This window comes from Lissotriton vulgaris, chromosome 5 (assembly GCF_964263255.1).
Source record: "Lissotriton vulgaris chromosome 5, aLisVul1.2, whole genome shotgun sequence".
Taxonomy (NCBI): domain Eukaryota; kingdom Metazoa; phylum Chordata; class Amphibia; order Caudata; family Salamandridae; genus Lissotriton; species Lissotriton vulgaris.
The window spans coordinates 114,715,928-114,730,059 of NC_141693.1; the positions used below are offsets into that span (position 1 = coordinate 114,715,928).

At 46.7% G+C, this 14,132-nt stretch overlaps 1 protein-coding gene across 1 annotated transcript in view; it reads right to left on the bottom strand.

Annotated features, from left to right (window-relative positions):
• Positions 1 to 14,132, bottom strand: part of INPP5E (inositol polyphosphate-5-phosphatase E) — a 323,326-nt gene that overhangs the window by 73,332 nt on the left and 235,862 nt on the right. The window contains exon 9 of the mRNA XM_086921027.1: positions 3,239 to 3,354. Coding sequence (XP_086777153.1) covers positions 3,239 to 3,354 — 116 coding nt within the window. The remainder of the gene's footprint in view (positions 1 to 3,238; positions 3,355 to 14,132) is intronic.

Below are 14,132 nucleotides of genomic sequence, written 5' to 3' on the forward strand. Positions count from 1 at the left end.
GGCAAATTTCGATTCACAAACAGAATGTGTGAACCAGGCACAAACAATACCTCCAAATCTCATCCAGTTATGCAAACAACGGCTTTCATCCATTTATGAATCCATAGTCAGATGAGACCGTGCCAAGCATAACAATAGACTGAAAGAAATTTTTTGCACTGCACAACAAATCAAGCACAATGTCACGAGAGCCAAACCTGCTTGCAAAAAAATGTGCTGGTCTCAAAAGTCATCCTGGACCGAATTACCAATTAGGTGCTAAAATCTGATTACCGACAAAAACGAAGTTAAAACAGACAGCAAATGTCAGCCAAAGTTCATTGGCCCCTTTGAAATTAAATCATGAATTAGGCTTCGATGTGTGTTTCGGTGCCGAGCCCGAAGGCGGGGCGTTCGAAACCTGATCTCGGTGTCGACCTTGGCCCGAAGGCAGAGGAGAGCCCGGAGCCTTTTTCTTCGGCATATTTTGGGGCAGGAGAGTATCAGTACTCACTGTACGCTGACCCAGCGGAACGTCTTCTTCAATGTCTGAGTCATCTTCGGACAAGGAAATGTGTTCGTCCTCTTCCTCGATTCCTTGTGCGTCGAAGACTTCATGGTCGTAATCTTCTCTGAAGAAATCCGGTGCTGAGCCGCTATGTTGGTGCACTTCGTTACGTCGAGCCAGACGATCGCGGAGCGTCTTCTTGGATTGAAAAGATCGGCATGCGTTGAAGTACTGTTCGTTGTGTTCAGGGGATAAACACAAGTTACACACTTCGTGCAAGTCGGCGCGCGGAAACTTAGCGCGACACCCGGGACAGAATTTGAATGGAGTCCGTTCTATCTACTGCGAGCTGACCTGAGGTGGTTAGGCCCAAAGGCCCTCCACGAATTTTCCGATCGAAGACTTTGAACCGATAGTGGATTGCGCCCCGAGAGGAACCAGAGAAATGGTGTCGAACCGGAGCGCAGCAATTCACTTCCGAACCCGATGGCGAAAAAAAACAATCTAACAATGGAGTTGATGCCCATGAGCACTATCACCAAAAGGAGGAGTCATCTACCTTGTGACTGGAAAAGACTTCTTCGAAGAAAAACTAAGAGCAAACATCCGGAACCAACACTAGATGGCAGACTTATGCTAAGCATGTGAACTACAGCTCACATGCCTCAAAGATATGGTTTTTGGTTGCGTGGCAAGACTAAAGCCCAGAGGAAGACTCTTGGGAACAAATTGATTTAATTCATGGACCTAACCTCCTTCACCACTTGCATGACAGTCGAGAAATCGTGTTTCACAGTGTCCGAGATTGACTTTGTGGGAGAGGGGGTGTATTTATAGGAATGGCTCTTCTGTAAAAGCCCTACTTCTAGCGAGTACATTGCAGGGTGAGGAACATCATACTGTGGTTATTCTAAACGTTAATATTTTGATTAAGAGAATAATGTGCTCAATGCTTAATTAGTTCAGATACTAACAAGATGATTTTGCTATTTTAAGTTTAGAAAATGACATCTTGTAATTCCTTTGACTGAGCTTCCATTATGTTGGCAGGTTTAGGAGTTTAGCCCTTGCTTCTTGTGGTCAATAAGCGCTCTTTATGCTGGGCTATAGCCCATGGTCTAGATGCATGATATTGTTAAAATGGCCTGTTTAGAAGAAGCACTCTTCTTGTATTCCCACCATTTCCCCCATATTGGACTGGTAACAGACCCACAAACAACAAATTGGTCTGGAAGGGGCACAATGTTGTCTCATTATACAAAGATGATGCATTTCTCTAGTTATCAGAAAAGAACACTGCAGTACATGAACTGAAATGGAGACAAATAATTTGGGTTAGTATTGGTTTAAAATTTGTAGATATTAATATGATTATGGGTTGAATAGCCACCTTGTCAAAAGAAGAGCTTTGCCAAGATGTTAATCATCCCTAGACTACTTCATTCTTCAAACTTTGGATGGGTCTCGACTCAGGTGCTTGATTTAAGAGACATACAAATATTGTGAACAAGCTACATTGGATTCAAAGATCTACAATGTTCACCATGTTTAAACTGGAGAAAATAAGAAGAAAGATATCTAATTTGTAGAAGGCGTGTTTCTTCCCAGTAGTAAGAACAAAGGCAACATTAGGGTAAAAAATAACAACAACACTTGAGGGAAGGTACCGGGTCTAGTTGATCAGTAACTAATGGCGCCAATGTAAGAATCAGAGTTTGGCCTCAAGGTCACCGGTACAAACCCTTCTAAGGTCGATAAAATGAGTACCTTGAGTTTAATAATAATAAATGTCTATTCAGCTGTAAGCTTCCCTTAGGGTGAATATGCATTTCACAAATACATATGTTATTTATGCTCACACTAAGTCACTGTCAGACAATATGCACTTTAAACTATTTAAAGTTTTTGCAGCACACATTCAGAACACCCTGTAGAAGTGTACAAAATGAACCTAGGTACGGAGGAGAGGTATCTTAAATATGGATTTGAAACAGGATGTTTTCTGTAGATGGGATTGGATTAAGAGTTTAGAGAAGGGTAGCAACCCACTTGAACAAGGTGACAATCTGACGCACTGACAGGCACAAGAGTAGTTCCTACTGGAGCAAATTATTGAAAGCAAGAAAATTACTACATTCACAGCCTTGGGTCTGTGAGTAACTCAATGCCACAGGCAATGCGTAGGACAGCATACACTGACAAAGACATCAACACAGCCCTGGGCTACTTTTTTGAGCAGGAGACCTATTTGTCTGGGAATACAATTCCTTGAATGTTGTAAAGAGGTGGTGGTAAATTGACAAACTGAATCTATGATGTCCTACATGATGATATTTTGTTGGAACATGTGGGTTGGGATGGCTCATGCAGGTTTGTTGGGATGCATGTCGGTTTATAGCCTCTATGTGGACTTAAGGGTCATTACAATGGGCATACCAGCTGTTTAATTATGTCACAATGAGTACTACATGACTTTGTAGGAGATGATGGCATGTAGTCACAGGACTAAATGGGCAGATTAAATTTGAACAATAGAGTCTTTGCTCTGCCGGGGGTCAAAGATCATTAAGATACATTTTAAAAAATGCACTTCACAGGCGACCGTAAGTATCTGACCATTTCATTCATTTTTTTTATGGAAATGTTTACTTTAAGAATTGTTTAGCCAATAGATTTAGAACATTGTGCCAAAAAAGTCCAGCTCTGAGAACAGTTATTTCAAAATATAGTGATTATTGACATTGCTCTTACCGTATACGATGGTATTCTCTGCTTGGAGGTGGTGTCATAAACATCGCATCCAACATCAAACTTGTACGTAGGAAAGAAATTAATGGTGCCTTCTTTAAACCCTTTGAAAATACATTCTGCAAAAAATTATAACATGGTGACATTGTTGGAATTCTTCAAAACAGTAAAACACAAAAGGCTTCTTTATTTTAGTAGTCTCTGATTTTATAAAGAGCATTGTCAGTTTCATTCTTTTATCTGGTTTAAAGTCAGAGTTTTACTCAACCCTAAGACTAGTTCTGACCTTGAATTAGTACAGAGTCTTCGGATGTTTAAAGTTCATCTTCCTCTTTACCATCAAATACATATAAATCCTCCTTTTGCCTAGTTTCAGCAAATTATCAAAGTTGCCATTCCATGGTATGGTGCAAAACGTGAACTTGGAGCTTCCGACATCCTTCAGGCCTTTGAATATAGGGTGTCTTTGGTGCGAAGGATGGCTTTTGTGGCAGTTGGGTCTGGTGCACAAATGGCTGTGTCTTTGGTGCGGGTTGTGCATGGATGCCAATGGATAATTTTGGTGTCTATGTTGGTCAAGGGCTTTGGCATGGCCTGTCCTCAGCTCTGTTGTAGTGCACCTGAAGAAGGCAGTGGTTTTGTGTGTGGGCCTGATGCCCAACTCCGGGGGGCAGTGCTTGGCTCTGGCCTGCGGCCACTTATAAGGCTGGTATGGGGATGTGTACACTACTCATTCATGGTATTGTCTTGATACATAGACAGAACCCCACCTTGGAGGATGGAGCGTCCTCAAGGTATCTTTTTCATCCTCCTGGAGGAACTCCTCACTAGACTCCAAGGCGCCAGAGTGGATGTACTCGGGGCTAGGCAAGTGGACCCACAAGTTCAGGTGACTCACACATTTCCTGTTCCTGCTTTTCTTCTACGGCTAAGGGGTCGAGGATGTCAGGCGTCTATGACGTAGATTGGCCCATCCTGGACCGTCGATCATTAGCAGCAGCTCTTGTCGTGGTCCAGCAAGAGCCACTAGTTGCACACAGGGTGGAAGTCTGCCCAGCGATATTTAGCGTGACATTGTGGCATCTCTTGAAAGGCATCTGTTCCATCACCTCAACAGCGTTATTCTCTGGAGAAGCCCTGATTATGCGGTGGCCTCGAGGGGTCATCAAAGGAACAAGCAGATGGAGCTGACGTGCAAGTAGAGAGGGTTGCATCAAATACTGCACTTGTGATGGAGTGGAAGTCAGTGGACTCAAGGCCATGAGGGGAACCAATGAACTTGTCGCAACCTGAGCACAATAGATCACAACCAAACCGGACGTCAGAGAAAAACAATTTAACAATGGAGTTAGTAAAGATATTATTGGGCGTCGCAGTTAGGTGCCATCAACCACGGTATGTATGGCCCTGAGTTAAACCCTGGTTTCGCCATGGATAGGTGGCTACTTCCCGGCGGCAATTATTACAGAGCGTTATATTCTAAATCTGTGGAAAAGACTGACGGGGCCGACGAGAACGGCCGTACGGATCTGGCAAGATGCTACTAGTTCGTTAGGGTGGAAGGATCGTTTGACCTTGGCTACGCCGCTTTTCGGCTCTGATAGGTTTGGTAAATTGTGGAACACTAAGGGGTTCGACAAGTGGGATCTTATTGGTATCTCCAAGGTGGGAGAAGTGAAAACGTTTGCGGCTTTGCAGACTGAGTTTGAACTGGGAGGGACGGAGTACTTCCGTTATGCACAGGTCCGTCATGCACTGATGTCAGTCTTCCCGGAAGGGGTGGAAATACCAAAATCTACCCCGTTGGAGGACCATGTGTTGGATGGCCATATGCCAGATAGTACCATCTCCCTGGTGTATAAAAAACTGATCAACCACAGGGCGGACCTTCTGTCCCAATTACGAGATCAGTGGACCCGTGATGGCCTTGAGCTTGATGATGAGGACTGGCAATCGGCGATCTCCTCACCGAAGGAGGTCGCGATTCCGGCACGACTTAGATTAGTTCAGCTCAAGATATTGCATAGGGTCTATGTCACGGGCCCCCGTTTGGTCCGGATGGGTTTTCTGAGGAGGGTCTATGTCAACGGGGTTGTGGACAGCTGGGGACGTTCTTCCACATCATCTGGGAGTGTCGGGAAGTCACTCACTATTGGAGTAGGACACATGAGGTGATGCAGGTCACAGGTGTGGCTCTCTTGCCAGAGGCCAGGCGCTGCCTGTTAAATGTGCCCACGGATCATAATGTGGCACAAACCCAGTGGGTGACCCTAGGGGCCATGATTGCCAAACGGAACATTGCACAGTTGTGGGGGTCCCAGAGGCCTCCTACTCTTGAGGTGTGGATGGAAAACATGGATTGGTGCATGTTCAGGGAAAAAACTGTATATCTGGCTCGGGGTCGCCCCCGAAAATGGCATAAGGTATGGGGTCCCTGGAACCGTTAAATAGGCGACATATGTGTACCACCAGCGACTGCAACCCTTGATGCCCCGCTTTCCCCCTGAACCCTTATTGTTCTTGATTGCTTTCATGTTACTGCTGCGCCCTCTTCTTTTCCCCCCTTCCCCCATAAGTGTGCTGCTTATTGTAATGTCTACTGAAATGACGTACTGCCCTCGTACAGTCTATGCACTTTTGTATTTTGATGATGCCTTGCTTTGTTTTTCTTTTCTATTAAAAAAAAACCAATGGAGTTAGTGACCGTACGCATTTACATCAACAGGAAGAGTCACCGAGACCTCATGATTTAAAAGACAAGCCCAACACTAGATGATAGGAGTATGCACAGCATGTGTATCTACAGTCACAGATGCTATGAAGATTTATTTAAACAAAGCTAGTATGATTGGGTCAATCGGAGCCTAATTAAAAGAAAACAGAGGCTGTGAAGTAGAAGGGCCAAGTTGCAAAATCTGGGTCAGAAGGTATGCTTTAGTTGCCTAAGTGGGGAGTACAATACCCAACTCTTGTGCTGTCCGCTAAATCACAACAGATTAAGAGGCAATTTCCTTGGTGCGGGGGCTTCAAGGGACAATCAATAACAGATTCTGGAGAGGTATTTAGGCTACTGGCATTTTGTAAATTAAGATATAAAAGTCAGCATCAATATAATGAGGAGGTAATAGGTTTTGTCATCATCTTCGTCATGTTATAGAGGTGAAAACATTGTATGGCATCACAGCCAGACCCAAAAGTATCCTCCATGCTCCTGCAGTGTTGCTGTTAAGGCAGTGAAACAGGGGAGGAGTCTTCCTTCAGAATTAGTTGTGCCCTAGCTATGATACAGCGTGACATAGGAAGAACCCTAGTCAAAAATGGATCCGAATTCAGTCCCTGAGCCAAACCGGATCTAGAACTGGCAACCACAGAGTCTGCACCAGCGTAAGAAACAAGCATTTACAATGCAACGGTTTCGCCTTTGTAAAAGTTAGAGCTATTGTCATTGTAAATGACAATTTTTTTTATTTATGTGTTGGTTTTGAATACAGATAAATAAATGGCATTGTCATTTACAATGCCAATAGCTTAATCTTTCGCAAATGTGAGACCTATTGCATTTGCACCCACACGCACACACACACACACACAGAGCCACCCACACACACACAGAGCCACCCACACAGGAGTGAGGGCGGAGGGATGGAGGGAGAGAGCAGCGTGAATCTCTCCGAATCTAATGAAAGCCCTTCCTAAGCCTGATGTATTGCACCTGGCAGTCACTTGGTCTGCTCTAGCTATTGAATAATTGAAAGGGTCTGATCGGGGAGAGGGGGGACCTTCCCGAGGAAGTGTCTCTACACATGTACATTTCCAGGCGGACCTGCTCGGCTCCCCCTCTCTGGAGCAGCTTTAAGTGTTCCACTCTTGGTTGTGTGTCTTTCCTTCCCTTGTTTATTCGTTTCCTGTCCCTTGCGCTCTTTCTATGGCGGGCGTTTTTGCGGCGGTGGGAGGCGCTGTCTCTTCTGGTGACCAGAGAGAGCAGACACGAGGGGCACAGATTGAGCGAGGAAAGAGGAGGGGTGAGAGGAAAAGAGACGGCAGGAGGGGAGAGAGAGTGAGAGAACGAGAGAAACCGAAACTGTAAGAGGGAAGAAAGAAAGCTGAGAGGGAAAGATGTGGAGAAAGCACAAGAGAGAGGGAGAGAGAGAGAGAGAGAGAGAGGGAAAGGGGACGGAGTAAAGGGGTAGCGGCGGGTCATGGAATGAGCCGAGAGGGCAAGAGGTACATTTGGAAGAGGAAAGCAAAAGAAAGATAGGGCGAGTACAATGTATCAATGGAGGATGTGAGAGGATGGGAGGGAGAAAGGAAAGGAGGGGGCATCCGAAATGGAGAGGAGTGTGTGAGGACAACGGTGAGCGGGCAGGAGGGACGGCGAATGGAGGAGGTTGAGCTGTGTAGGGTGCGAGGAGAAGAAAGAGAGGGAAAGGCAGAGCGGGGAACCAACAAGGAAATAGAGGGGAAACGCGAGAGGGGACGGCTGGGGCAGAGGGGTGAGTGAGGGCAGAAGAGAGGGAAGGTAGGGGGACATTTAAAAAAGTGTGAACGGGACTGATGAATTGGGAGGAGCTGGGGAGGGAGTCTTATGGGTGAAAAAGACGCGAGGGACAGATAGGAAAGAGGACGAGAGAAGAGAGCCAACGGCGGGCAGAGGATGGGGATGGAGTGAAGACAGGCAGGAAAGGATCACCAGGGAAAGAAGAGAGGACAGTAAAGGGAGGGGACGAGATTAATGAACAGAGGCCACTGGGGTAAGAATAAACTGTTAGCGAAGTGTAAGCTTACAAGAGAGGCGGAAAGGAGTGCGGGGGAGATGACGAGTTTTACTCCGCCCCACCAGGCAAAACATTTGTAAACCCCAACTCCACCTGGGTAGATCCAGTCAGAAGGGACACCAGCTTACTGGGTGCCGCAAAGGAAGTTACGGCGTGGAAGGGTGCAGAAAGAGGTGCGTGTATATTTCTGAAGATTTATCAATATGCAAACACACCATATGTAAAGCTGTCACTGTGCCTCTAAACGCTGTTAACAACAATGGCTACAATAAGCCGACTAACAAAACGCTAATTGTATTGCCTCCCGGACACACTTTCCCAGCGATTCGACCAAGTGATAAGCAGATCTCTCCAGGAAAACATTAACCCGCTCAGCTACCTCATCAGCACGCATTCAGGCTGCCCCGTGCCAGCCCCGGCCACCCACCCTCTCAGGCGCGAGGCTAGCGAAGGAAAAGAGCCATCGAAAGCAATATGTCTTGCTTGGCGGGGAAGGGGCCATTAAGCACGGGCACACGGACAGCGGGAGGGGGGGCGGGAACGGGCAAACAGACAGCAGGAGGGGTGCGGGTTAACGGGCACACGGACAGCGGGAGGGGGTGGGAACCGGCACACGGACAGTGGGAGGGGGAACGGGCACAAGAAGGCAAGAAAAATAAAACAGCACTCACCTGGACATCTTCCGGCGGCAAATGATCAAAACATGGCGTCCAAAAAAATAAATAATAGCATCCGCCCACCGCCGCATGACGTGGGCAAAAGCCTAAAATTCTCGGGAACGCCCACGAATCTGCTCCGGCATTGACGAACAGATCTCTGTTCCAATGGCTAGCCTCCATTTATGGAGCTAGCCAATGGAACAGAGGGGCGGGACAACACACACATACTGTACACATAAGATTTCGCCTGCGCCGAAAAGCTGCGCGGGGCACAGCTTTCGACAGGCGAAACCTAACGATCATATTACCCATGACATCCCTAAGGTAAGAGACCTAAGAAAACATGGACTGTATGGGCATTTGACTTGTGGAGATATATGAGGCAGCCTCGAGGCACAAAAAAGTAAAGGAAAAAGGACCAGTTATTGAAAAAAGCAAAATATCAATAGATTCCAAATAAAGTGAATGTCTTTTGTTATTGACTACGAGGTTTCAAAGAGTGCAGTACGAATCAGAGTCGTTGCGGGACAAAGGAGTGGAACCCCATCGTACCTAAGTGCATTTGATATGATCAATAATATTTGACAAAGTGGATGGTCGCAATTTGGTAGCAGATGAGGCTCAGCTTGAAAAGTGCCGAGGCTTTGCTAGTGAGACAGCAGAAGCAGAGCATGCGCAGGAGGGTGAGGGCGTCTAATTATTGTATCATTAATAGGCAAAGGGTTATTTGCAAAGGAAAGTTTCGCAGTATTTATTAAACTATTGGTGGCTCTCTTGTAACCACAGGGAGAGATTCAGGTTGTGCAACAACATGAACCCCTCTCCACTTTGGCCCTCGTGTACACAGTCCTTGTAGAGCTATAAATGTGTGACATTGGCATCATCACACATTTTACAATCACTGCAGATTTAGGTCCTCGTGACCCGTGATCATTTCCTTATTTCCCCGCACCAGAATTACCATGACCTGCCTGGGATCCTGGTTATTAGGGGACAGGAAAGTAACAGCAATTCGGAGTTTTGGAGAAACAACAAACGGAAATCGGATTTACTGTGCCGATTTTACGCTTTTGCCCAGGTGCTGCATTGAGACTCTGCGCGCGAGCAGGAGGTGAAACACCGTGGAACTCCAGTGTTGCCTCACACTTCTAATTTCACTGGGGTAAGTAACGGTTGTTAACAGCCTCAACAGAATTACCGGGCCGCTCACAATTTGGGCTTTAGAGTCACACTGCATATGTGGTAATATGACACCACAGTACCGTAAAACATTGTGGGGTCCACCAGCAAAAATTACATTCGTTATTCTCCATTTATGGGTGGGAAAAACCTAATACCGCGGAGGGAGAGGAGGAGAGAGGGGGAGAGGGGGAGAAATAGAGGGGGAGAGAGATAGTGTGTGTGTGTGTGTAACAGAGGGGTCGTGGGGCAAGCGATTACAACATTCTTACATTCTTCCAAGTTCAGTGTGATGGTTTGAGTTCAGGAATATCACGTGGACTCTGCTCTGCTGATAGTCCACAGCACTGACCAGTGCATTTACATGGGACGTGAAAGCCTGTTCCAAATCCATCAAAAACACCTGGCTCTCGTGCATCTCCCAGTAGCTGTGGCCAATCAATGGTAGTTTCAATGCTCTACTGGGCCATTGGAGCGCCTCAGTCTCTGGTCCATTCAGGGAGACCTCCACCATCTAGCAGTGAATACGTCGCATAAACTTGTACATATAGTTCCGGTACTGTGATTTGACCCCCAGTCAGGGGATGGGCTGCGCACACTGGGTAACATAGATGGTGTGATTGGATGAGGTTCACCTGGGAGCACACGTGTTGATCAAAATTGGTGCTAGGGGGGATCCCTGTGGAACCTGCAGCGGAGCCTCAATTTCTTGGATACGTGGGTGCAGGGCGTGGACTGAATGAGGGTTATTATTTAGGTGGCGCTACAACTATGTGTAACTTCAACTTATAGCGCATCTTCTCAGCGTGCGGCCAGAGCGCATCTTTTAGCACAAGCCACGGCTCCCTCTCCTTCCTAGAGATCAGGGCGTCACTGCAGGCGAAGTCACGTCAGGCCGTTCCCCCTCGAGTGTCACTCGAACTCCTCTTCTATCGTACAGTGTGAGGCGTGTGACTCACGAGCTGCCGCCCAAACCTCGGGGTTTCACTGTTGGCGAAGCAGGGCCCCTCTGCTAGGCCGAGCGAGGAGACAAATGCGCTTCATGTGCACTTCCCATAGGCAAGAGCCACATGTGTGTAACGCGCCGGCACTAATGACAGGGAAGGCTGGTATTGATTGAGGGGTGCAGCATTGCGGTGTAGGGCGTCTGGGGCATGAAAGTAACAACAAGATGGATTGGTTATCCCACGATCACATAGGGGCGGGAACCGCACACGGACAACGGGAGGGGGGGGCGGGAACCACACACGGACGGCGGGAAGAGGTGGGGGGGGCGGGACCGGCACACAGACAGCGGGAAGCAGGAACGGGCACTCACCTGGACTTCTTCCGCTTGCACACATTTTACGGGATGTAATTTCTATCTTCCGAAACATCGGGATCAGCTGCGGCTCGGCTCGGGAGGCGGGGATCTGCTGTGGGAGGGGAGAGGGAGGCGGGGATCTGCTGTGGGAGGGGAGAGGGAGGCGGGGAGAGCGGATCGGGATCAGCTGCGGCTCGGGAGGCGGGGAGAGGAACGGACGGCGGGAAACGTGCACAGGACAGCGAGGAGGGGGGACGGCGGGAGGAGGGACACGGAAGAAGGCAGGACAGCAGCAAGCACGGCCCGGCTGGACCAGATTCGGGGGCGTTACCGGCTTTTGGCTGACGTCGCGTGACGTCGCCAAAAGCCAAAGAATCTCTGGAACGCCCCCGAGTCTCCTCCGGCCATGACGGACGCCTCTCTGTTCCAATGGCTAGCCTCCATTTATGGAGCTAGCCAATGGGACAGGGGGGCGTATTCCAGAGTCCTTACTGTAATCAAGAGATTTCTCTGGAGGCGGAGCCTAAAGGCTCCGTTCCCCAGCGAAACCTAAAAACTGCTGAGCCCTGCAGAACAGAAGCAGATGTATGGCCCCGCGCCAAAGGTGGAGCAGGTTGGTTTTGTGTACGTATGTCTTTGTCAACGAAGAAAGCACGTTCGTGTTTCGTGCCCTAAACTGTGCCTCCAGGCCAGCAAAGGGCGAAGTGGACACTGGCAGGTCAAAACTACTATTCCAACTCAAATCCTAGATTATCTGGGGAAAGAGCAACTTTTACCAAATATTCCAGGAAATTTATTTGTTATCTATCTGCAGTCCAGGAATAGTTTGGAGAACGTTATAAATTCTCAAAGTATTGTTAGAAAGGATTGAGAAGTAGAAATTCTGAATTGCAGAAAGTGCAGCCCTGAGTTCGCAGCTCAGGGCAACAAATTCCTATTCTGTGTACACTCTAAAAGGGAAATAAACTGACTTGCAAGCCCCCTTCGGCCTCCTATTCTCCGTCATGGTATCATTAACAGTGCTCATCCACATATTATGCAATACTTAAGACAAATAGTTTTACTATAATTAAAACACTTTCCCATACCCCTCCATAAAAAAATATTATACATTTCCTCAATGTTACAAATGCGCTCTGTAAGGGATTAACAGTCCTCCAAAACAAATTGTTCCGGTTCATTATATAGAAAACCTTCTATTTATCTCGAATACAAAATCATCCCAATAAAAATTACCAAGCCTGAAACATGCACAAACCCAACATCTAAATACATAGACAGACGAGGCAGTTGCTTCTTCTTCAAAGATTGCAAAATACTGGAAAAACATTCCTAACACAAATCTTTATTCAAGTTGCAGGGTCAAGAAATAAACATTCAAGAAAAATACAAAAGAAATTCCCCTCGAGAAACCCAGTAACATTTCACCATACTGCAGCTTTATGGTAAAAAAAAAAGAAAAAGAAATAAAGCAATACGCCAACTGCTAGACAGACTATTGTGAATATACTGACAACACACCGAACGCTACACAACTGTTTATTTGCGGGCCAGGATTTCGATAATCAGCGACACAAAGTTCACTTGCAGTGGTACTACAGCTAGCAGATGGCTCAAAGGCATATTCCCAGTTCCATAAAAATGCTATTTTTGCCAATCCGTATGTCCAGCTATATTCCAAAACACAAAACCTAAACAACTAGTTCATAACTGACCACGTTAAGTGAGCGCATAATTTTACACCACACTGATAGCCTTTTACCGAGACTGCTCAAAGTCTATGCAACTGCAAAAGAAAAGGAAAAGCTGTCCTTCAAAACAAGGGAGGCCATCAGGGTAGCAGTGTTCAAACCATACTGTGACCCAACCAGTGTTAAGTGGTTACCCCTAGACCACAGCTTTCCAAACATTTCATGTTGGTGACACACTTTTTAGACATTCATCATTTTGCGACACGGTAATGCGGCTGAGCGTAGTGAGCGAGGCCTAACCACCTAAAGGGGGGGTCGGGGAGGGGGGGGAATTTTGAAAAAATAGTGGGCAAATGCTGCATTTTTAAGCATATTTAAGAAAGCAGGAAGGTTAATAAAGCAATTGCGAATCTGTTCTAACAGACTGACTGGTAAAACTTAGTGTAAGGTTAGGTTTGTGCCTGAAACAAGAATATAATCATGCACACATTGACACATGCCTCAGTGATTTACGGCACAAAAAGGGCAGGTGCACGTACTGCCAACCCTTTTAATCATGCACAAAGTCTGCCTGCTGCCTTGCTGAATAAGAGCTATACAAAAATCCATTCAAGAAGGGGGAATTGTGAGTGGTAAAACAATCATGCAACTTATCAGAGGATCTCTGTGCATTGAGCTCAGGTGGGACCGCTGTCCTCAGCGCAGCGCGCCAAAAGCCAACAGAAAATAAGACGAGTCATATGTTTTTCCATTCAGCACTTGGAGGTAAAATTAACTGCATATAAGAGATAAGGCTACAAAAATAGCTAAAATAATCTGCCAAACTCATACTCCAACCAAAAAAACAGTTTAAAAAATAAAGTACAAACAGTATTTTAGAGACCATTTACAAATGAACTTCTGGCCTGGTCTGTGTGAAGAGTTACATTCAGCTGGAGTGGGCTAGTTGAGCGCAGCCAGTGGGGCTGTGAGGTTCGGTGGAAGTCCCCATGTCAGAGGTGGAGAAGGTGCTTCTGCTGCTGACAGATACGCTCTGGCTGTGTTTACAATAGAAATGCCAGGACAGTCTATTGATCACATTAGCGCCCACAAAAGCTGCCTGTAGTGTAGCCAGATGCTTAAAGAGGAGTAAATGGCAGAACTCCGGCTCCAGTTCCATCAAGGCGTAGTGTAGTCAGTGTCAGCCAGAGGAGCTCTATGCTGCGGCATAATGCACAACAATGTAATGACTATTTGCAGAGGACAGCCAAGTTCTATCTGCATCTGTTTGGATGAGATGTGTGTGGTCTG